Source organism: Colossoma macropomum, unplaced genomic scaffold, assembly GCF_904425465.1.
Source record: "Colossoma macropomum unplaced genomic scaffold, Colossoma_macropomum, whole genome shotgun sequence".
Classification (NCBI taxonomy): domain Eukaryota; kingdom Metazoa; phylum Chordata; class Actinopteri; order Characiformes; family Serrasalmidae; genus Colossoma; species Colossoma macropomum.
The window spans coordinates 36,929,721-36,955,806 of NW_023494802.1; the positions used below are offsets into that span (position 1 = coordinate 36,929,721).

The 26,086-nt window shown below is 41.5% G+C and overlaps 1 protein-coding gene across 1 annotated transcript; it reads left to right on the forward strand.

Annotated features, from left to right (window-relative positions):
- The first annotated feature begins 87 nt into the window (after positions 1–87).
- LOC118822915 (FRAS1-related extracellular matrix protein 2-like) lies at positions 88–25,305 on the forward strand. The gene is made up of 24 exons (XM_036592243.1): positions 88–5,053; positions 5,787–5,876; positions 7,764–7,910; positions 8,384–8,614; positions 9,276–9,401; positions 9,655–9,906; positions 10,824–10,973; positions 11,634–11,843; positions 12,576–12,773; positions 13,119–13,283; positions 14,728–14,910; positions 15,847–15,977; positions 16,853–17,032; positions 17,664–17,961; positions 18,186–18,317; positions 18,814–19,138; positions 19,776–19,951; positions 20,282–20,386; positions 21,502–21,629; positions 21,756–21,890; positions 21,983–22,109; positions 22,578–22,765; positions 23,510–23,656; positions 24,199–25,305. The coding sequence occupies exons 1-24, from the start codon at positions 88–90 to the stop codon at positions 24,757–24,759; spliced, it is 9,351 nt and encodes a 3,116-aa protein (XP_036448136.1). The 3' UTR covers positions 24,760–25,305.
- The last annotated feature ends 781 nt before the right edge of the window (positions 25,306–26,086 follow it).

Genomic DNA, 26,086 nt, shown 5'->3' on the forward strand with positions numbered 1-26,086 from the left:
TCTCTTTACCAGCAGAATTTAGAGACAAGGGTAAGAGCACAGAGGAAGATGTCTCTAAATGGGAGACCATCTTTCTATAATCTATCCATGGAGCAGATTAGTTTTATCGCTTTTATGATCTCTCTCTGTTTTTTCTCTGCGGATGGCACATACTGGGACTCGGTTTATCACTATCAGCAAAGGCCAAGACCTGATCCTGCATCTATTATACAAGCCAACAATGAGATTGTAGTACAACGTGGATGTTCAGTGATGGTGGACCCCTTGAACCACCTTGTTACAAGGCTTCAGCCTAGGGATCGCTGCTATTTCACAGTCCTGGACCATGAACCACTAGCAAAGAGATACGGGACACTCTCCCCTAAGAAATTCCCATGTTCCTTCAGGAAAGGAGAAGTGGAATATTTGCATTTTGGCTCTCAGAGCGGTGGAACGGACTGTGTCAGGCTCCAGCTGAGGTACGACACTCAAACGGACACTGTTGTTCTCCCTCTCACCTTGCGAGTCCTTGTGATCCCAAATGAACAAAAGCTGGTGACGCTAAATCAACCCTTAGTAGTGGATAAACGGAATGGCTATAGTAATCTGATTAATTCTCAAGCGCTTGAAATCAGTCAAGGTGCCTCAAAATGCATGCTTACACCCCTTATAGGGACAGGTGGATACCCGAGGTATGGCTCACTTCTGAATTACTTTCCTAGCTCACAACCAGTTGATTGTAATGCTTTCCTAAACCTTGGCGTGCGCTATAAACTCAACTCTATTACAGGGTCACCGAAAATAGATTATGTACCTTTCAGGGTGGAAAAGCTTGACAGACAGGACAGGAAGCTACGGCAAGAGCACTTTCAGCTCAAAGTGGTCATTGATGGTACAACAATAAACAGCGCCCCAAAGCCAAGCTTCATCTCACTGATGATGATGGAAGTTAGTCAGTTTGTAATGACCGCCATTACCAATGATATGCTAGCAGCCGAGGACCTAGATTCTGACCCAGATGCTCTGATTTTCAATGTGGTCTCTCCTCCGGAACAAGGTATTATTATTAGTACAGACAATCCGAGCCAGCCTGTTAGCTCTTTTTACCAGAGGGACCTAAGGGATCTTAAAATTGCTTTCAAGCCTCCAGCAGAGGACTCAGATTCAGAGAGAATTCTCCATGCTGAGTTTGTGCTTGTTGATCAAGAAGGTTCCACTTCAGAACACTTCTCTTTTATGATTGTGGTGAAGCCCATGAATACACTAGCTCCACTTGTGACATTGAATGCTGGTCAGCTTCTGTTTGAGGGCCAATCCAGACCACTATCAAGCAGACTGAACCTGCGCATTAGCGATGAAGACAACCTTGCAGATGTCAGGATATCTGTCGCGCATGGTTTGCGATATGGAAGACTCACGGTTCTTGGTTCACAGCGGAAATTTTTCACTCCAGATGATTTAGATACTGGCGTGGTTGTGTATGAGCATGACGGTAGTGAGACTTGCAGTGACAACATTGTTTTCCGCATGACAGATGGGAAGAATGAAGTTGAGTTCTTGTTCCCAGTGACTATAGTCCCACAAGATGATGAGCCTCCAGTGGTTAATGTTAACACTGGGCTGGTTGTTGTAAAAGGAGAGGTGAAACAGATTTTACCAGTGGTTCTGAGTGCAACAGATGTGGACTCTGAAGACAAACACCTGAAATTCACCTTAGTTCCTCCGTACTCCTCACTGGGGCAAGTACTTCTAAGACAAACTCAAAGTCCTGCAGACATTTCTTCTTGGAGATTCAGTGAAACTGACCGTGTGTTTGAGAGAGCGACAGTTGAGTGGTACCTCAGTGACATTGTAGAGGGAAAGCTCTTTTATCGACACATTGGACCAGCCCTGACATCCACAATTACAGACCAGTTTACCTTCCGAGTGCAAGATGACAACGAACCCCCAAACCAATCAGGAGAGCATATCTTCTACATCAAGGTCAATCCCATTGATGATCTGGCTCCAGAGCTGTTTCCAGGAACCACCTTAAAAGTCACTGTTCGGGAATACGAAACAACTATCCTCAACAAGAACATGCTGCACTTCACTGACCTCGTGTCTGTTGACAAGGACCTCCGATATATTATCATCTTTCCTACTATAAACCAAGACTTAAATAATCCTACATTACTAGGTCACTTTGTTTTGACAGACAGCCCAAATACCATAATTACAGAATTTACACAAGCACAAATAAACTATGGCAAAGTGTCTTATAAGCCACCCAATCAGGAAATTGGACTTATACCAAGAGAGATACAATTCACCTTTACAGTTAAAGATGCTGCTGGAAACTTGGCCAATGGCCACTTCACCATCTTGCTCCAGCCTGTGAACAATAAACCCCCACAAATCACAAACACTGGGTTTACTGTGGTGAGTAAGAGCAACTATATCATTACCAAAGATGTACTTGATGTTACAGACCAGGATACAGTTTCTGAGAATATTACATTTACAGTGACTCAGCTACCAAACAGTGGAGTGCTTAAATGCTTGGGAAATGTTCTCACAGTTGGGAAAATCTTTAAGATCGGAGATTTAGAGAGAGGTCTGCTTGTTTATGTGCACAATGGAGGTGGTGAATCGCTACATGATAACTTTAAGGTGGATGTTAGCGATGGCTTCCACAATGTACCTATCACTGTTAAAGTCAACATAAGTCCTGTCAACGCTGTTATCCCAGTGGTCACTCTACATCCAGGAACATTAGACATAACCATGGAGGTACCTGAGAATGGCAAAGCTAAAATTAAATATAACAGAACTGAAGACAACAGGCAAAACACTGATGGTGTTACTCTCACAGTGGAACCCATCCCAAGATTTGGGGTGATCCAGGTAAATGGGATACTGTCAAGCATATTTACACTCAAAAACTTGATAAATGGTACAGTAACCTATGTACATACTGCTGGGGAGGTGGGACCAGCCATGAAGCAGGACTCTTTTAGTCTTAACATCTCTGGAAAGTGGATTGTGAATGGCAGCATAATTCAAAAGGTCACGGTTCATGTTTCAGTCCTTCCGGTGGACAACAGTCCTCCAGTCATCCATGTCGGGGAGCAGTTCACTGTGGAAGAAGGAGGTAAAAATATCATTCGAGTGGACAATATACAAGCTAGGGACCTGGATACGATAGTTGATGAGATACTGTGCACTATCCTGGTACAACCATCTTTTGGCTTCATTGAAAATGTGTCTCCTGCCCCTGGTTATGAGAAGTCAAGATCTGGTATTGCAGTTACTGCATTCAGTATTAAAAATGTTCAACTTGGACATATTTACTATATTCAGAGTGTTCACAGAGGAACCGAGCCAGTTGAGGATAGGTTTACCTTTCAGTGCACAGATGGGATTAACTTGTCTGACCGACACATTTTCCCAATTGTTATTATCCCAACAAATGATGAAGAACCTGTCATATTCTCCAGGGAGTTTGTGGTAATGGAGGGTATGAGTTTGGCAATTGACATTCCCATTCTTAATGTGCAAGACCTTGACGTTCCAAAAAATAGCCTGCAATTTGAGATCATTACCAGTCCAAAGCATGGGAGGATTGTCCAGCATCTACCAACTAGAACAGAGGTGATTGTTAACTTCACGCTGGAACAAATCCAGACAGTTTCAACAATCATGTATGAGCATGATGGCTCGGAGACAACGAACGACACTTTCACTGTTCGACTCACTGATGGGAAATATGTAGTTGAAAAGCAAATCGTGGTTTTAATTCTTCCTGTGGATGACGAGACCCCAAGGTTATCTGTGAACAATGGACTGGAGGTTGAGATTGGAGAGACTAAAATAATTACAAACAGATCTCTCAAGGCTACAGACCTCGACTCACTGGACTCAAATCTCACTTTTATCATTAGACAAGGTCCAGCTCAGGGCCTCTTGCAGCACCTCGGCAAATCCCAGAACACAGTTTTCAATTTGACCATTGGAATGAACTTCACACAGGATGATGTTGATAAAGCACTCATTCAGTATGTTCACACAGGGCAAGGAGGCATTCGAGACCTCATAAAATTTGATGTCACTGATGGCATTAACCCACTAGTGGACAGATACTTCTACATCACTGTCAGCGCAATGGATAAGGCGTACCCAGTGGTGATTAACAAAGGTGTGGCACTACCAGAAGGAGGGTCCGTGATCCTGACAACAGATATCCTCAGTACATCAGACATCAACAGTCCTGACGAACGCCTGCGCTTCACCATTACACGCCCTCCATCCCGAGGACGTCTTGAGTGCACAGACTACCCTGGTGTTCTTATCTCTTCCTTCACCCAACTCCAGCTAGCTGGGAGTAAGATCTGCTACGTTCACACCTCTCTAGAGGAAGCGCGTTTGGATAGCTTTGAATTCCAGGTCACAGATGGTTGGAACGTGGTGTTCCGAACGTTCCGTGTATCGATCACAGACATGGATAATAAGTTACCTGTTCTGAGCATTCATACACTTATCTTGGGGCAAGGAAAAGAACGATTGATCACACCTTTTGAGCTCAGTGTGGAGGATCAGGACACGGCCGATCACCTTCTGCATTTCATTATCACACAAGGCCCTGTACATGGTAAAATACTCTACAACAGCACACGCTTTGTTACTACCTTCACCAAAGAGGACCTCTGTAAGAACCTCATTACGTACAAGCATGATGGAACAAACCATGGTGATGACTCTATCATGTTCACAGTCACTGATGGAACCAACTCAGGGTTTTATGTGTTCCCTAAAACTGAACGTGAAACCATACAGCCTCAGGTTCTGAAGATCCAGGTCCTTTTTGAGGATCAAGGGACTCCAAGACTTGTAGTTAACCGTCCAGCTTTGTCTCTTACTGTGCTGAATACCGGACAGCTCGGCTTCAGGTTCACCAGTAAAGTGCTCAAAACTGTTGAAAGGAGGCAAGGGAAGGACGTTCAGAGTGTGGATCTAATATACAGGTTGACAGAACCTCTGAAATATGGCTTCATCAGACACACTGAGCTGAATAACACCAGTACATTCACTCAAGGTAAAATGATGTGTGGTACTTATTGGCCATACATATTATTCTCTTTTTTTATACTGGATATGGTATTTTAATATAGACAATGCATGTATGTATAAATATTAAAACATATTGTATGTTAATTTTTAAAGAGAAATTCACAGGTTTTTTTTTCAAAACTCCTACATAATTAAATTAAGACATAACCAGAAACATTCAGAATGGTTTGATATGAAATGCTCTGTTCTAGAGAAACTTACAGTCAGAACTGTTCACAGTGGTGGTGATAGGAACCAGACGTCTGAAGCGTTTAATGCCGCTAAAAGCTACATCATAGGAAGGAGATTTAACTTATGAATTTGCAGGTTACAAATGCGTGGCCTGATGCCCGAGGTATGGTTTTATGATACTTTTGAGAAACTTTTGGCTTGTGTACATGCAGGGTGTTGCAAGGCAAAACAGTTCCTAAAGAATTCATTACTATTTTGCCATCATCAACATTACATATAACCTCAAAGGGCAAAGGTAAGTTCACTTGTGGTTTTGGATAGTAAATAAAAAGTCTCTATTTGAGTTGTAGACTTTGTGACCCCTGGTTCTTATCGCCACCACTGTAAAGAACTGTTTCACATCAAACAATGACTTCCTTTGCTGAATTTGCTGATTTAATGTAACATTTGAATCTTGTCCATTAATTTAAAATGCTGCAATACTTACTTATCTTTAAGTTAACTTCATCTTTTTTAACTCTCTAAAGGTGATATCAATGATATGAAGATCTATTACATCCTTCTTGATGGAGTCAATGTCACCACTGACGGTTTCTCCTTTACTGTGGAGGACAAGGGTAAGAAATCTCCACTATAAAAGCCAGTTGCCATGAGGATGAAACAAATTGTATAAAATCTCTGTAAATCTACAATCACAGAAACACCTTTTGTTTCAGCAGTAATTACAATAAATTGAGGAAATAATTTTTGGTTGCACATTTAGTGGATTAGTGGTTTAGTGGATTGATTTGCTGTGTTTTCATCCTTTGGTCCAAGCACATATGATCAGTTAAAGACTGTTAGTGTTTCAGGATTGTTTACACTTGACTGTGCTCTTCCCAAACTTAACCGGATTCTTCTGAACCGACACCTAACTGAGAGCTGCAGTTCACTGAAACTAAGCCAGCTGTGTTTGCAGTCAGTGTGTGTCTGTAATTGGGAGGAAACTGTGAACTCCAGACTGATTAGTCAAGCAATGCCAAAGACAGCTTAAGCACTTCCTCCTTCATTAGAGACAGATTTATGTCATGTTTCCTCCACGTCTCATGTTTCCTCTAGGAGGTTAGCGATTACACTGGGGTCCATGGCGCAGATGGCCTGAGGCACCTCAATCTCCCTTAAATCTTTATTGGTCTCCTCATATAGACACACACGACTCACAGAAAGATCCAGTCTCTTAACAACATACCTCACTTCAGTCACCTCTACGCAGACAGACCTGACGTCTATTTATCTCCTTCTAATTGTCTCAGTGCAAACATGAAACGTTTAGGTTAGCGTTAGATGCTAATCGGCCAACGCTAATTTATTTAAGACATAAAAATAGCAATTAAACAAGCAAATTACTTTGATATTATTCACTTGAAAGTAATTTTCACATGTATGGGTGTTTTTTTTGTATTGGGCCCTTAAGATCCTGGTTACACTTATGGTTCCCTCCAAACTTTAATGTGACCTTACCTTTTTTTAGATTTTTATTCCCACAATTGTCTGTATTACCAACAGAACAATTCAAATTCACAGTGCATTAAAAAATGAATCTTTTTTCCTGAAGTAAAACAAGCATGTCTGTAAGATTTAGCCATGACAACATTTAGGCCCACTGTAAATACATGCTAATATCTGAAACACCACAACACTGATAGTTTGTGTTAATACTTCAATAAATATAGAACTGGAATGCTGTAGTTTTAAACCTCTATGATGAGTCTTTATCAAAATAGTATTGATTTTAAAGTAATAGCCCAAATTGTCCAGACTGCTGCTGGTCATGCGACTTCTGGCTTTAGTTGCTAAGTCAGAGAAGCTGGCCATCGAAATGGTTAATAACATTTCTAAATAAACACTGTGATACATGCAATATATATATTCTATATATTCTACATTTTATGAATGTAATTAAAACGTTCCCAGTTATTTGTTCCACTGAATTTTGAAGAAAAGCTTCTTTCCAGGACAAAGTTTAAATGCTTCATGCTAACTTTAGGACAGTCCCTCCACATTTACACACATGTCACAGACTAAAAAAGTTTAGTAGCTCAAAACTCAGAGTAACAGACAAAAAAGATGTGTTTTTATTGAATAAGATTCACAACATTTTTTAATTATTTAGTCATTTAAATGTCACAATAAAAGTGCAAGAGGGCTTATAGGGTACACAGGTTTATTAGGGGCTTTTCTTTCTTTCTGGATTGGCTTCAGTTTCTAAAAGACTCTCTCAGGATCCTGAGTTTATGACTGATCCAGAAAAATTCAGCTGAAGAATCATCATCTAATAGAGGGATTTTCAGCTCCAGTCCTGAGGGCCCACGTCCCACACAGATTCAACAGCTGAGGAGTTGGATTAGATGGGATAGAGCCGGGACCACCTGAAACTGTTCAGTGGGTCCCCAGCAGTAGATCTGAGGAACTAAGGTCTAATAAAAGCTAAAATACTCAGATCAGACTTGTTGTCTGTTGATTAGAGGGAAAACGTCTGCGTCCACAGCCATTCCTGCTCCACTGGTGCTGGGTGTCCATTGAGAAGAAGGTTTACCGTGTGGAAGAGGAGAGGCAGCTGCTGGAGGTCACTCTGAAGCGCAGAGGATACCTGGGAGAAACCTCATTTGTTAGTGAGTAGCTAACAAATGTTTAGCTAGACTAACTTAAGTATCTAAGTATTCGGTTCTTATGTTGAAAACTGAGTTATTGATAAATTTGCATCTAATTTCTGATCTGTAATTATATCAAAAAGGATGTAAAATGATTCAGTGAGTTTTTACTATTGCAACTCACCATTTTATGCTGGACAAACAGAGTTTAGACCCAGTTAAGTGCAGTTGCTGTGATGCAGTGGAAGTTTTAGACGGCCACAGTGCTGCAAAGTTCAGAGGGTTTTACCCAGTAAAGCTGTTTTCCTCATCAGCTGGTTATTAAGCCTTCATGAGATGATAAGAAATATATTATTATTAATTTTTTAAAGTGAAAGATCACATGACTTTAGTTTAACACCCTTAAGAAAAATTAGAGCGAATCTGGATCCCCACCCATCACTCGCTCTGTCTCTCACTCCTCATCTCTCTCTTTCTCTACCCCCCCACCTCAGCGATCAGTACAGTAGATGGCACTGCTGTACTCGGTCAGGATTTCCATGGCAACGCCCAGCGTCAGGTCCAGTTTAACCCAGGCCAGACCCGGGCCAGTTGGAGGCTGCGTATCCTGGATGACCAGTTGTATGAATCATCAGAGAGTTTCCAGATTGTTCTCTCTGAGCCTGTTCTGACTTTACTGGAGCAGCCGAGTGCCGCAACTGTAGAGATCATCGACCCACAAGACGGTACAAACACCTACACACACGACCTGCACATATAAAACTATGATTTAGCTCATTTATTAAAGGGTTTTTCCACAAAATTGCATCATTGAGAGGAAAACTCACCAAACATTGCAGTGATGGTGATCCAAAGTGACCATCCAAACCCACCAGTGAACCTTCACTTGTCTTCTGAGTGTTTATATGTGATGGTGATGATGGTAAGATAGTGATAAATATGAAAATCTTTTTTTTTTAATTATTTGAGGACTCTTTTTTTCTGTATCATATCCTGCATGTGTTTCTCCACTATAATAAAATAATAACTATAATAAAAAACCTGTCATAAAACATAAATCTCTCAGGAATCAGTCAGTGTGGATTCATAACCATTTCATATAATAACTGTCTGTGAGGGAGCTTTTAGAGGTGGACGTCTGGTTCCTATCACCACCACTGTGGACTGTAAGTTTCTCTACAATTAACCCTTTCACACCAAACTGCTCTGACTCTGTTTACAGCTTAACCAACTAATTAAGCACAAATATATAGAAATTCTTTTATTCTTTCATTTTCAGCTTTAGTTTCATTTCCAATTTCGAAATGACATTCAAATTGAGTAAATGCTGTACTGTGTGTGTGTGTGTGTGTGTGTGTGTGTGTGTGTGTGTGTGTGTGTGTGCAGAGTGTGCAGTATTTTTCTCTCAGTCTGAGCTGAAGGTGGAGGAGGATGTGGGAGAGCTGCTGATTCCAGTTCAACGCCGAGGAGACGTCAGCCAGGAGCTCATGGTTACCTGCTACACCCAGCAAGGTACCACACACATACAGTTCCGTCCAGTACAGTAAAGTTCGGTTCTTACGCTTTGCTCTGGAATTTGTTAATAACAAGCAATGAAGGCTAATAGAGCAATAAATAAATAAAATTCTAAGCAAATTCAGACTCCAATCATATCTTGTCTGATTGACTACACTTGATTTAAAGGGGGAAACTGTGTACATTAGATTATCTGCTGAACTGTTGCTTAATGGTGAATTTGTGTTGTTTGTGTCCTGCTGTTGTCCAGGCAGCGCGAGAGGCACCAGCCTAGGCTCTGTCCTCTCCTTCTCCGATTATATCTCTCGCCCTAAGGGCCGCTTCAGCGTCCTGACGTTCCACAGAGGAGAGAGAGAGAAACTGTGTCGCGTCCTCATCATCGATGACTCACTGTATGAAGGCCAGGAGAGTTTTAACGTCACGCTGGACCAGCCTATGGGCGGACGAGTGAGGGGAGAGCATCAGAGCGTCCGCATCATCATTCTGCCTCACGCTGATGATGGTAAAAGGAGCAAAAAGTGCATCTGTTTATTTGTTAAAGGGTCCATTGATAGATAAGACAGATAGATAAAGGGTCCTGATAGAAAAACAAACATCACTTTCCTGGAATACGAGAGTTTGATGCACAATGTAAACACTGGCTGTTTTAATGTAATATTGGCTCTTTAATTCTACAAAGGTCAGTTCTCATTGGTTGAAAAGTTGTGAAAAGTTGTCTACTCATGTTCTGGCCTAAAACTAGAATTTATTATGTTATTTGATATCAAGTATTATGTAATAATCTCCAGTGCAGCATTACTTCCTTCAGCTTCGTCAGTTTGAAACAATTCAGGATCCCCCGATCTGATTACATGTTTTGTTGATTTTCTAAGTGAAAATAAACTAACATGTTCCTCTAAAGAGAACACACTTCAATATCTTTTATTTTTTATTTCACAGTTTCACAGAGTTTATCGTATTGGACAAAAATAAAACGTATGTGAAATGTGCCATAACTCTTCCACAGGCCACATTTAAGGTTTTATATGTTACATTTAATGTTAAATTCAGAAAGTAAACAGTAAGTGTGCACTAAAATGTGCAGAAGTGGATGTGTTCACTTATTTACACATAGAAAAACAACAACATATGGAATTTTAGCAGGGGTGCACAAACTTTTGCCTACTGGCTAAAAAAAAGTTGACAGTCCTCCCACCTTCGAGATACATCATCAAAAGGGGGGATTTCCTAAACTCAGAAAGTCTCACTCGCGGGGCTGCTGTAGCTCCGCTGTAGGAGGCGAGTAGGCCTGTTTACGGCAGATGAAGCTTTGGTTACATTTCTCTTTCTTTTTTTGGCCCTTTAAATCTCCATTGCTTTGATATTTACCTCCTACTCCATCTGTGTGTGTGTGTGTGTGCGTGTGTGTGTGTGTGTCAGAGCCGTCTGTGTCCTTCAGTGAAGGTGTGTATGCAGTGGAGGAGAGTGCAGGTTCAGTGGAGGTTCAGGTCTGCAGGAGTGGATCTGATCTCTCTCAGCCAGCTTCAGTCACTCTGACGTCAGCCTCAACACAGCCTCCATCTGCTCTGGGTAACTGACCATAACATCTGCATATACACTATATGTCCAGAAGTCTGTAGACCCCTACTCCTCCAGTGTGTCTTCTGAAATCAAGGGTATTAATTGGGAGTTTGTCCCCCTTTGCTTCAGTACCAGCCTCTGCTCCTCTGGGAAGGCTTTACACTAGATGTTGGAACATTGCTGTGAGTATTTGATTGCATTCAGGCACAAGAGCATTAGTGACGCCAGGTACTGATGTTGGATGATCGGTTCTGGATCACTCAGGCTCATCCCAAAGGTGCTGGATGGAGCTCCATCACTCCAGAGAACACAGTTACACTGCTCCACAGCCCAATGCTGTGGGCCTTTATACCATTCTAGCCCACACTTGGCACTCAGCATGATGACCTTAGGCTCATGCAGCTGCTCCAGAGCATCCCATTCGAGTGGTCAATGCTTTTCTATGGAGATTATATGAGCTGTGAAAGCGCAATTGAGCAGCAGTGGGTCACCTTAAAGCAGCTGAAATCCTTAGTTAGAAGGGCAGTCTGGATACTTCTGGTCACATAGTGTACATCCAATATGCGCACATCCATTAAAGGTTATTCATCCGTCCATCCATACATCCATTACATGTTTTCATCCATCACTTTTCACAGTCATGTAACCTGTAACTCACACTGTCCTCAGCTGGCGTGGACTATGTGGCTGTCGGTCGCAGTGTTGACTTTGTGCCTGGCATATCCATGGTAAAAGTGAAGGTCTTCATCCTGGATGACGCTGGCAGTCCTGTGCTGGAAGGGGCGGAGCAGTTTCAGCTGGTTTTAAGTATGCCCATGAATGCCACTCTGGGACAACCAGTCAGAGCCACCGTCACCATTGGTGACTCTCAGAGTGACGGTGAGAGAGTACATCACATAAAACACTAGTTTGGAATACCTTGTCAAATTAATAGTTGTTGTTATTTTATTCAATATTAATTTACACACTGTAGCTTGAAATACTGTAAGCTAAACAACAGAATGTATTACGAGATATTTGATTCAGTATTTCAATGTGTTTGGGAACATCAATAAGTTATTAGATGATAAATGATGTTCTATAATTATCTATTTACAGTCATTTCTTGATAAGTTATCTACTCACCACATTTCAAATGTGAGACGTTTTGGATATTGATTTTATTATGGCTTCATTCTTAATGTTCTACAGTTCTCAGTTAACAGTAACAGTTATCATCTACAGTTTTGTTCATTATTCTGGACACACATAACATTTATGTACATTAATGCCCACTGCTGTCGGAAGAAAACCTCGTATCTCCATTTTTGTCATTTTTCAGTTTTTGACATAATTTAAAAATGCCTGTTGCCCTTTACATTGTATGTAAATTTCATGATGAATGGACCAAAAGAAACGGACCCAAAATTACTTGTAAAGACGTCTGGTTCTATTGACTTACATTGAAAGTGAAGTAAGTTTTTTCCTTCTCCTGTAAAGTTACCATTTTGGAGATATGAGGTTTATATACAGCGATATATATATATATATATATATATATATATATGTGTGTGTGTGTGTGTGTGTGTGTGTGTGTGTGTGTGTTTGTGTGCATGTGTGTGTGGGTATTAGGCCCGTCTCTGCAGTTTGCCCTCTCGGAGTACAGGGTGGATGAGTCAGATGGTCGTGTTGTTGCCATGGTGATCAGATCTGGCGACCTCACCCAAAGGTCACAGGTCAGGTGTTACACACGCCAAATCTCCGCCCAGGCCATGATGGACTATGAGGAGAGACCCGACACCGACCTGTCAATCATTACCTTTCAGCCAGGTGGGATTTTTGATTAAAGGAAAAGTTCAGTAAAAATGCAGTATTCAGTACCTACACTGAAAGCAGTGCAAACTGGCTGAGTTATTCTTAAGTCACTGGACTGAGGAATGTGAGCCTGGACAATTTATAAGGTTAAAGGAACGGGTCAGTGACTAATTAGGTTAGATAAGTCGATCAGCCAAGACATGTTTGGTGTCTGAAGTTTTGAACCGAAGCTACAAGGTTAATGTAGCTAATAAGTAATGGAAGCTTATGGAAATTATCACATCAAACGTTTTCTGTACTACAGGCCACAATGCTGTGTGAGCTGATGTTATGCTAAGTGTGTGGATGCTGGGTTTGCAGGCGAGCGAGAGCAGAGATGTGAGGTCACTCTAGTGGACGACTCGGAGTACGAGGAAGAGGAGGAGTTCCGTCTGGTTCTTGGGATCCCCAGTAGCCAATCAGCAGTGGAGATTTCACTGGGGAAACAGAAGGAGACCATAGTGAAGATTTCGGATCTCAGAGACAGTAAGTTTAACACATAAAACAACCTTTATTTTTATCATATCAGACTTTCTGAGGCACAAATACTGCAGATAAACGCAATTTGTTAGGTCAGTGTGTACCTCAAATATACCTTGTGTGATTTTATGGCGCTACCTGGTGGTGAGGAGAGGAATTACACTGGTAAAAGTACACTGGCTGTACTTCCCCTCATTTCCTTCTCATTTCCTTCTCCACCTTTAGTGCATTAGTGCTGATTCTCTGATCTCATCAGTTTTGTGCACCTTAAATGGCCCATATCTTGCATTTTCTGCTTATTTGCTTATGACATTTGTGTGGGTTTATGTACCATAAACGGTTAAATTCCTTTTCATATGTCCATTTTCCAACCTCTTTTTGTCCCTTAGAATCAAACAGGCTGCTTTTGTTACTTTACCTTTGAGACTGAAATATGTAAATTACTTCTGTTCTGATTGGCCGCCCTGTATTGTGCCTAATTCGAAAAGCAGGGCAGGCTGAAACACTCAATATAACTTCAAAAACAGTGTTTTCCATGAAACGGGCCTTTCAGAGATAAAGTTTACCACAATGGTTCCCTGGACTTTGGTTGGAACTTTTCAAAGTATGGTTCTTTAAAGAACCACATTTGCAAATGATTATGATTAGAGCTTCAGTAAAACTCTGCAGGAGAATCAGCAGGAGCTCATTAGCTCGTTGTACACTGCAGACAGTCTGACCCTTAACATATGTAATAGGTAATAAACATATTATTGTTATTTAGAGCATGATCATGAAATTTTAGCTGACAATTAATTAGCACATAAATGATTGTGATTAACCATTTAATTGCCGCTTTTTGTTCATTATATGCATCTATTAAGTGGCCAGTTTGGATTTTTAGCCATTTTGCTTCGTAACCATGTTTACTAGGTAGCTAAAACTGATATCACTGTGTAACTGGTACATCACACTGTCCCATAAATGTGTGTAGAGTCAAGTAAAGCCTGTATTTCTTCTTGAGAGTGAAAATTTAAGCAAAAAAAAATCTCATTTTGCTAGCATACATGCTAAAAACATTAGAAATGGCCATATAGATATCATATAAACAGACATTACTCTGTCCTAAACATGTTAGAGCACCAAGTAAGAAGTTAGAACTTGTTTTCATAAAGAACTGTAATGTCTCGATTAATGAATTTACTGCTTTTTTTGTTTACATTTATTTGCATTTATTCACATTTTGTTTGTTGCAGCTTAATATTGTTGTGAAATCTAACGACTGCAGTCAGCTTAAATAAATGTGATTAGATGATTATGTAATTATATATATATATATACAAAGCTAGTGCTGCTTCCAAACTTTTGGCCTGTAGTGTTTATTTCATTAAGGAGAGGAGAGTCCATTTAAGAGCACTGAAGACATTTATAAAGAAAACATTATTGAAATCATCTGTCCCTGTTTCTGCAGAGCCTGTTATCCGGTTCTCCGAGACACGCTTCACCGTGAAAGAACCGAAGAGCCCTGGGGAGATGGGGACTGTGCACATTTCAGTACAGCGTCTGGGAGACTCTTCCCGAACCTCCACTGTGAGAGTTCACACTCGGGACGGATCCGCCACGGCTGGAGACGACTACACTCCGGTCTCTGTGGGTGAGTCATGAGAGAGCAGTGGAATCAGCACACTCTCAAAAAAGATGGTTCTTCAAGGGTTCTTTAGCAAAGAAAATGGTTCTATACAGAACCATGAACACTCAAGGAACCCGTTGCATCATGAAAGTGTTCTTAAAATTGATAGAGAATGTGCTGTAGATGGTTCTATATAGAACCTTTTTGATAAGGGTTCTATATAGCACCAAAAAGGGCGCTACGAGCCAAAGTGTTACGAGCCAAAGAACGCTTTTTTGGTACTATACAGAACCCTTTTTGCTAAGAATGTAGCTGAATCAGGATCTGAATCAAAACTAGAGTGAGTAGGTAAATGCACTCTTAAAAATAACAGTTCCTCAATAGTTTTTCCATTTCGTGGAGGTTCTTTAAGATGGTTCCCCACACATTTGGTGCACATCACTCCAAAGAGGCCTTTTTGGCACCTTTGGTGAAGGACGAGTCTTCTGAAGGTGTGAATGATCTACTGTTGTCATCAAATCTCCATCAGTATCATGTTGATTTTGCATTTGAGGCTTAAACAGACGCACCTTCTTTTTGAGCCTGTGTGTGACGTTAATATGCAAAGATGTACGACATGGTCCGAAAAGATCCGCCTCTGACTTTTAAATGATTATTTAAGGCTTTACAGTGTGACTCGCAGCAGCGCACACTCACCATACTTTAGAGTGTTTTTCTCCTGACTCATGCGCTGCTGCATGTCTCATTACAGAGAGAGCATAATTAGTATTTTTGCCTTCTAATTAAAACCTATAGTGCTGTTCATGTGCTGTTAGCAAATAATGTGCTGATCATATATTGTAACAGAGGATGAAGTTCATTTGTACAGAATAAAGAGTTCTGATAGTTACACGTCTGTGGTGTGTGTGGTGTGTGTGTGTGTGTGTGTGTGTGTGTGTGTGTGTGTGTGTGTGTGTGCAGAGCTGCAGTTTTCTGAGGGTCAGACGCTGCATGTCGTAGAGGTGTACGTGCTGTATGACACAGAGAGGGAAACCAGAGAGACTTTCACTGTTCACCTCCGGCCCGACGACAACATGGTGGCTGATGTACAGGTAACACAATGTAAACATGGTTTTAAAATAGGGTTTTTGAAAAATTTAGCTGTACAACAGGTAATATAGTCAACTCTAATATGAATATGATGGCTTTATTGTCTGTGTATATAACACTGTTCACACTCATCAGACTAGGTGAGGTAATATTGTAGACTGCAGTGTTAAAGAGATTTGTTTTTGTGTCTTTAAGACTGCCATCATGTTATAAATGAGTTAATGTTTTTCATGAAATGGTAAAATGTCTCACTTTCAACATCTGATCTGTGTTCTATGTTCTATTGTGAATAAAATATGGGTCTATGAGATTTGCAAATCATTGCATCGCTGCATTCTGTTTTTACATATATTTACAATTTACACAGTGTCTCAACAAAGAGACAGGGTTTTGATGTGGCAGCATAGTCAGAGTTACTGTGGTCATTCATCAGTCAAGCAGTTGGCACTGTATATACACAAATACACATTTTCATGATAGAATCTATATAGAATTCTGCCTTTCTTTCTGATGCATTGTAATCCTGATGCATGTTGATTTTTCAGGATACTCTAAGGATTCTACAGTGGTCACCGACGCTGCTCCTGGACATCTGCCTTTACAGACTTCAGCTCCAACTTTAATCAAACCTCAGCTGAGCTGTCTCATTATTACCTTCAGAGTCCTTAATGAGCTGAATGATGTGTCAGAGTCGTGTTGGAGGTGAAACCTGTAGGAGGGCAGATCTCCAGGAGGAGGGCTGAACTAAAACATCCAGGGTTCTCAGACTAGAGTGTTCAAGCCTCCTTTTAAAACGTTCACAAAACATCTTTTTTCATCAGATGAGTGTAAAAGGGGGCTTAAGTATGTGTTTTTCTGTGTTTGATGTTTGTTACAGAACACTAAAGTGATGGTGTATATAGATGAGGGTGGTCCTGTGGGGGGTCTGACGTTTCCCGCTCCTCCTGAGATCATGAGTCTCCTGGAGTTTGAGACTGACCCTAATCCACACACAGTCCATATACACGCGGACCACCGACCACACCCACCTGCTGGATACCCGCTCGTCTGTCTGACTGTGAGGACACCTTACATCTCACTTCTTCCAATTCACCTAGCCAATCAGATCACAGGAGAGAAAGTTCTACTAGCCAATCACATTTTAAAAGAAAAAATCTACTATAAGAGCTCAAGAGGGAAAACTGCCAATCAGACTGCAGCATTGAACCAGCATTCAACCAGCCACTCAGGTTACAGGATTAAGGCTTGTAGTAGAAAGAAAGAGGAAATTTAATAAGCCAGTCAGAGTGCAGAAGGGAAAATTCAACTAGCCAATCAAACTCCAGGTATGACAGAATGGGAAACTCAACTAGCCAATCTGAAAGGAGAAAATCCAACTAGTCAATCTGAGCACGTGAGGTAAAAGTAAACAAGCCAAACATGCATGACTGTTCAATTAGCCAATCGGATCCCTGAATTCTGAAATCTGAATTATGAAAATATACATACACATAAATGTGAACAGTGACTCTGTATCTGTATGTTTTGTGTGTGTGTGTGTGTGTGTGTTGTGTGTGTGTGTGTATGTGTGTGTGTGTGTGTGTATGTGTGTGCGTGTGTTGTGTGTGTGTATGTGTGTATGCGTGTGTGTATGTGTGTGTGTCTGTATGTTGTGTGTGTTGTGTGTGTGTGTGTCTGTGTGTGTGCAGGCATGTGACCGGCGTCACTCTCAGTTCTCAGCTCTGGAGGCCATATGTGTGTCCGAGGGGCTTAACAGCTCTGTTTCTGAGTTCCGCTGGTTTGTGGGCGGGGCTGAGGCAGATGTGGGGCGGAGTCTGAAGGAGCTGGAGCAAGGTGTGTTCATGGCTCCGGTGCGGGACAGGCTGCTGGACGCAGTGTATTTCGGCTCTGGGTGGAGGGTGCAGTGTGCTGTGAGAGCTGTGGGTCTGAGTGGTCAGAGAGGACTGGAGCAATACAGCACCGTAATACACATCAGCACAGAGGACGGTGAGAAAAACACTCACAGACACAGAACAGGATGTTCAGTCATATATACATATATATATATATATATGTATATATATATATATATATATATATGTGTGTGTGTGTGTGTGTGTGTGTGTGTAATGATGTAATAATTGTATGGCCCATGTATATTATGCATATCTTTACATATTTAAATGTATGTGTGTGTGTGTGTGTGTGTGTGTGTGTGTGTGATTTCTCAGGCATGTGTCAGTCACACACTCCCGGCGTGGTGGGCGCGGAACCTTTTTCTGCTAAAATCCGCTACACTGGCTCTGAGGACCCCTCACACCTTCACCTCATCTCCCTCACCGTCAGCATGCCTCACACAGATGGTCTGTTTCAGTCCACTAGATTTTTCAGATTTTTACAGCTTTCCTCTCACCTCAAATACATCTTGCCAATCAGCCAACACATGTTTGGTGTCTGAAGTTTAGTTTTGCTCTGAAGCTATGAGGCTAATGTAGCTAACAAGTAGTAGAAGCTTATAACCCACTTATTAGCATTAAACTGCATAAATAAACCATCACACATTTGCCTCGAGATTTAGTGGTCAAAATGTGAAATCTTGTGGCCAGGGGCACCATGAAATAGGCAATGTCCACTTTTACAAAGAAACAAACTTCAATCCTGGTTGATTAACTATGTTTGGGGTGAAACTGTGAACATTTGATTTTTTTTCCAAACTATAAATGAAACATTTCAGAGCAGATATACTGAGATGCACATGTACTGGTACTATTTATGTTCTATATTCACATAGAATTTCAGTATCTGTAATAGTTTAACAGTGAAAAGCTGTATTTCTATATTTAACTGTGTTACTGACAGGCCTCCTGCCGCTGATCTCCACACGGCCGCTCTCCTGGTCAGTAGCTCTGAGCGCTGACCCGTCCCGAGTGGGGATCCACCGCTGCTCTAATCTGCTCCAGCGCTCGGAGGTCACCACCCGCTACGGGTTTATCTCCAACAACTCCACACGCGCACCCTCTCACGCACACAGCAGCGGCCTGTGGAGCCCCAGCACACACCGGTTCTATAGCAACCTGGACCTGGAGGCCTGCATGTGGACATTCCACGCTTATTACGACATGTCGGAGCTGCTCAGTGATTGCGGAGGCTCCATCACCACAGACAGAGAGGTGGAGCACGCACAGTCAAGAGTAAAGAGGTTTTAAGGGGCCTGTATCCAGTTTGACTAAGCTGCAGAAACAGCTTATCATGGTTGTGATGTCATGTGATTGCCCCTTCAATCTAAAGTCCTTTCCGCTGAAGCCATAAGGAGTTCTATAAACCCAAACTGTTTTTCAGTGAGAATCAAGATTGGGCAGCCAATTGAAACAGAGGTCCTTTACTAATATGAGCCTTAAAGGCACAGTGACCAAAACAAAGGCTAGGAAAAAATACAAGAATATGGGCCCTTTAAAGCCTCAAAATCTGTTCCTAGTACAATTACAAATAGTGATGTTGATGCCAAAACAAACATTTCCAATGTAAAACAGATGTTTTTAAATTGCCTCTCAAAATCAGTAGTTTTTGGTAATTAAAAGTCTGACATGACTGTAGTTATGTGTCTCTCACTTTTACATCTGAGATGTCTCTCTCTGTCTCTCTGCTCTCTCTCTGTCTCTCTCTCTCTCTCTCTGTCTCTCTCTCTCTCTCTCCCTCTGCTCTCTCTCTCTCTCTCTCTCTCTCTCTCTCCCTCTGCTCTGTCTCTGTCTCTCTCCCTCTCTCTCGCTCTCTCTCTCTCTCTGTCTCTCTGTCTCTCTGTCTCTCTCTCTCTCTCTGCAGAGTCTGGTGCAGTCGTTTGTTTCTCTGCGGCTGCCGCTCTTCGTATCCTACCTGTTCAGTGGCCCGTCTGGCTGGATGACCTTTGATCTTCACACTGAGATGAAGCTGACTTTTGTCTATGACACGTCCATCCTGTGGCACCAAGGCATCACCAGCCCCCCCGACACCGAGCTACGGGGTGAGGGTCTGTCTGTGTCTGTGGATGAGTTTGTGAATGGACTTTCTTGTCTCATAAGTCTCTTACATTCTCTCTCTCTCTCCTTCTCTCTCTCTCTCTCTAACTCTCTCTCTCACTCTCTCTCTCTCTCTCTCACTCTCTCTCAATCTCTATCTCTCTCTCTCTCAATCTCTATCTCTCTCTCTCACTCTCTCTCTCTCTCAATCTCTATCTCTCTCTCTCTCAATCTCTATCTCTCTCTCTCTCTCTCTCTCTCTCTCAATCTCTGTCTCTCTCTCTCTCTCTCTCTCTCTCTCACTCTCTCTCCCTCTCTCTCTCTCTCTCTCCCAGGCTCTCTGTACCCCACTAGTATGAGAATAAATGAAGAAGGCCGTCTGGTGGTCACTTTCAGAACAGAAGCTGGTTTCCGGGGACTGTTTATTCTGTCGCACCCAGGTAACACACCTTTGTTCTGTAGAAAATAATCCCCTAATCCACCTGTATTCCCTACATTATGAGATCAGGAGCACTGTATAAAACACTATTACAGGGAACAGAAGTGATCCCTAATCACTGTTCCCTACACTGGAGCACTACACAGGGCACTATTATAGCGCACAGAAATGGTGATGAGTACATAATTCACTGTTTTGTGAATTTGCCGCTCTGCGACAGTAACCTGTCATGAAAGTGGCCTTTTTACAAGAGACACATCTACAACCAATAGGGCACTATGGAGTAGTGCACTATTTGCACTATATAGTGAACAGAGTGTGGTTTCAGACAAAGCCCTTACTGACAGATGCTTTAATTTGAAAGACATTGACCAAATTGCAGAAACAGCCTATTTTTCATTCATCATGGTTGTGATGTCACAACTATGAACACAATTCCATATGACTGCTCCATCCATTCACACTGAAGTGATAAGAAGTGCTTTAAGGCCAAACTACTATTTATATGAGGCTTAAAACAGGGCAGCCAATCAGAACAGACGTCCTTTACAAATATCAGTCTCAAAGGTTCAGTAACAGAACATTATGTTGAATTATAAGGTATAAAAAGAGGTAGTTGGAAATGGTCACGTAAAAATGAATTATATGTTGTTTTGGTACATAAACCCACACAAATGTATATATCACTGCTGTCGGAGGAAAACCTTGTATCTCCAAAATCATAACTTTACAGGAGAAGGAAAAAACATACTTTACTTCTAATGTAAGTCAATGGAACCAGACTTTTTTCCAAGTCATTTTGGGCTGTTTCTTTTGATCTATTCCTCATGAAACAATGTAAAGGATAATGGATATTTTCAAATTATGTCAAAAAATGAAAAATGACAAAAACAGAGATATGAGGTTTTGTTCCGACAGCTCTTTAAAGGCTTAAAATATGTTTTTAACACACATATAAAGAGTGACGTTGATGTCAATGTATGAATTTATTTCCAAATCAAAAATATTCAGTGTAAAATCAATATTTCTGAAAATATGAAATGCTAACAGATCCAAAAACGCTGACCATTACACACACACACACCTCTCTGTGCACTCTCGTACGTTCTTCATCAGGTTCCTCTGTGCAGTCGGTGGTAAAGTGTGTGGATCACCCTGTGCTGTCCTTCTCTCTGTCTCTGCTCAGCACTGACTCCACCTTCAACCAGCCCACGCAGACATGGAGCTTCACCTCTCAGCACTCAGTGAGACACTTCACTGCTCTGAGCAATGAGCACCATCACTCTTAATGACGAAGTGTTTCTTCAGAGTTCAGACGTATTTCTGAAGCTGTGTGTGTTTGTGTGTGTCTGTGTGTGTCTGTGTTTCAGGTGCGCGATTATTCAGGCTCTTACAGTGTGAGTATGGTCCCCTGCGTGGCTCCGCCCACTGTGGCCTACACCAACCCACCTGTCTGTCATCCCCAACAACCAATCACCTTCAGCCTGGATGTCCGTTTCCAGCAGGTCAGCCTGTCCAGCACAAATGGAGAGTTTATGTGTGCAGTACATGTAAAATCACTCAAGGCTTTGACTGTAAACCCTCTGCTGTGCTGCAGGTGAGCGACGCAGTGCCGGCTGAGTTCACCCTGAACACTCGGCTGTATCTGATGGCTAAGAAGGAGCTGTGGCTGTCTGATGGCTCCATGGGCTTCGGAGAAGGAGCTGACGTTGTCTTCTCAGAGGGTACGAACACCAAAAGCACAACTGAACCACTCCCTGAGCACGACTGACTCTAGGACTGGTCGATTTATTTTTGGTCATTTATCAAAATCAAAGATTTTGTCGTTTTGAGACATTTGATTTGGAAAACATCTGTAGAAAATTTTCCTTTGAAGGACATGTATCAAGCATTTTTTCACTTTTAAATAAAAGACTTTGATATAGTTTGGAAATACTGTTAAATTGTTAATTCATGCCATACGGTCCATCTAATAAAGCAGCAAAGTTCATTGACACCTAAAAGACTTTTGATACTGATGTGCAGTCCAAATTCAGTCAATAACCCAAACACAACCAATGACCGAAACATAATCACCCCATTGTCCATCCTGTCCACACAAGTGACCCGACTTCCTTTATCATTTCCAGTACTAGTCATTCCATCCCTCCCTGAGCTCCACTCCTCTTGTTCTCCCACTCGTTCTCCCTCAGGTTCTCAGATATTCAGCCGTGTGATGGTGGACCCAGTGCTGAACCTCGGCTCCTCCTTCCTGTGCCGGGTTCAGAAGGTGTTCCTGTGTGCAGGCGCGGATGGATATGTGCCTAAATACCAGCCGGATAAGGGAGAGTTGGGCTGCCTGGCCGACTCCGCCGCCCTTACATACAGATTTAAAATACTGGTACAGAACCATAACAGAACTCAGTCATTGCTGCCTGTACGCGTGTGTGAGATAGTAATGTGTTCTGCAGTGAAGTTTGGATACGTTTGAGTCACTGTAGAAGTTTTGATTTAAAGGTTTGTGCTAAAATGCTTTAAATCTGTTTCTAACACACCTATAAAAGGTGAAGCTGACGCCTCTGAAAGTAAAGTAATGTAACAAGATTTTGGTGAAAAAAAAAAATTAAATGACTGTTTTTGATACGATGGCAAGAAATCCAAAATTTTAAAGGCCCATGTTGTGGACAACTGAATTTTTTTAATTAAAAAAGTTTGATGTAGTATAAAAACATTGCTAAAGTTTCAAAAGTTTCATGTCACAAAAACAACTCAACTTCCATATGTCCACCCATTCTGCCTACGGCAGTTTAGCTCCGCCCACTCATGCTGAAGTTAGAAGGAGTGTTTCAGCCCAGATGGCTTTTTGAATGAAGGACAATACAGGGCAGCCAATCAGAACAGATCTCAATTGTATATATATATATATATATATATATATATATATACACATACACACACACACACACACACACACATATATATATATATATATATATATATATATATATATATATATACATATATATATATATATATGTATATATATATATATATTAAAAAAATGAGATCTGTTCGGATTATATGCATAAAAGTATAAATATATATATATATAAATATGCCCATCTCTGTGTTTGTCTTTCTTCAGGATAAGTCTTCTCCACACACTCAGGACCTGGTGTTTGGTGGTGTGCCGTTTGCTGCTCAGTTGGCTGAAGACACTCCAGGGGCGGAGCCTCTTGTTAAACAGGCCGGCTCAGATGGCTTCAGCCTATCATCTGCCCCTCTTTTCCAGGTTAGTTCATCTACACTGATGTCTCACTAGCAATCTGTTCAGAGACTTTGAGTTTGTCTCCTTTATCTCATTAAAATCTCCTTCCAGAGGATCTGGTCAGTGTGCATGTCTGTGCTGGTGATGTGGAACTGGAGCGTTCTGTGTGCCAGCATGTTTCCCATCACTGTATAAAAGAAGCTCTGTGCTGCCTTTATTGCTGGATGCACTGTGATAGTTTCTACATTTTAGAATGCAGTTTACATCACTATAGAAACAATAAAAGGGGGCTGAAATGTTAAGTATATTCCTCTCTTGCTTAAACTGGTACTTTGTGACACAAAGAAAGAATAAAAAGTACAAATCCTCCGCTCTGTAAGTCCACAGCCTTTACATATCAAAAATAAATTAATATCAGCATTGAGAAATCACATTATTAGAGGAGAAGAGCAGTTTAAATGGCAGAAATACTGGTTTTTGCCTTAGGATTAAAGGATTATTGACCATTTTGACCATTTGCCATTAGTGTTCTTTCTTTTTCATGTGTTATTATTGTGTTTTTGCAGGCGGCTGCTGGTCGGCAGTGGTACATCCATGTAGTTTACACTGTCCGCTCAAGCAAGAGGAACGACCGTCACACCAGGAGTCTTAACTCTAAGGACCAGTATCACCACAGTGTAGCACCGTCCACCTTTAACAATACTCAGCTCAGGACCGGCTCTCTCAGACGCAGAGCAGCCGACGAGACCAAAGACGAGCTGATAGGGCAACAGAGCGGCCGTGGCACCAACCTCCAGCCCATCAGCCTTCAGAGGGCTCCAAGTGCTCTGCAGGTCCCCAGTAGAGAGGAAGCAGGTCTGGATCGGCCAGCAGGCGGAGCCTCTCTGGGGGATTCAGAGGAAACTGTATCATCGTTCCAGATGGCTGCGTTCGCTGTAGCTGTTGTGGTTTGTCTGATTGGAGTTACAGCGTTTGTGTGGATCTCCAGACGGCGCAGGACAGAAACCACAAAGAAACACACACACGCAGTTCAAACACGCCACACACACTCTTACGGACCCCACACACACTCTGGAAGCTGGGAGAGGCGGAGAGACACTGAGGATTCTGGGAACTCTGAAGTTTGACAGCTACTCTGCATTAGCATGGATCTGTCTGAGTTGCTATGCTAAATATGTGGTGATTTGGAGCCAAAGACACTGAATGACCGATTCACTTAAAGGAATAGCTGGACAAATCATGCTAACACAGCTAACAACGATGGGAAGCTGGTAGTAACACCAGTTAGCATAATGTCATTGATATAATGGTCATTGCTGGTTGCACGACTGCATTCACTTTTAGCAACATTAGCATTTTTGATTGAACGATTCCTGTAATAATAATAATAATAATAATAATAATAATCATCATCATCATAATCATAAGCTTTAAATAGCACCTTTCCCTTTCCTGCCACTTTATGATGTAATGAACAGTCATTGAGTGGTAGATACATTACAGGCCAGAAAAGGAGGCCTTCATGTAATATAGTGGCTGCTGCGAAGGTGAAAGTTAGACAGTATTTGATAAATTAAAGGGGATTTCATTAACCATAGAGAAATAAACTGACTCAGATCATAGTAACCAGAGGACACCATGTCTACAACACACATTTATAGTCACTTTATTTACTATCCAAAACCACCAGTGGCCCAACACATGTCTTCTGAGTTTTATATGTAGCAGTAAATCAGGAGAAATATGTTTTTTAATAGACTATTTTGCCTTATAACACCCTCCATATACCTCTCCACCATGAATGGATCCAAAACATACCATTTAGCCCAAAATCTTGTGTCCAAACTATTATAAAACAATATCTAAGGCAGCAGGCAGTGAATTCATAACCATTTCATGTAAAAACTTTCTGTAAGGGAGCTTTTAGAGGTGGACATCTGGTTCCTATCACTGCCACTGTGAATAATTCTGACTCGGTAAGCTTCTCTAGAACAGAGCGTTTCACACCAAACCACTCTGAATGACTCTGTTTACATCTTAATAAATTTATTTTGTAGAAATTTTGAACAATCAGGTGGAATTCCCCTTTAGGGAGAGTGAGTGGCTACCTAGTTCAGCATCCCGACAGTCTGGTAGAAGAAGCTCTTGCATCAATGGTCCGGACTCTGTGGTACCTCCTGCAGATGGAGGTATACGTTAAGGGCTGTCAGGGCTGTTTCTTTCATAATCATATAATATAGCTGTCATATATGTGTCTATGTGTGGTAAACGTGAACTTTTATAAGTATTGTCTAAATGTAAAAATGCACTCAGTTGTTAAGTAATGGGAAAGTAAATATATGTGTTGCTCCACAGATAATAAAGTGTTTTCAGCTGACGGTTAAATTCTTACTTGCAGTCATTACTGCCTGTATAATTTCTGGTTCATATATATATATATATATATATGCACCT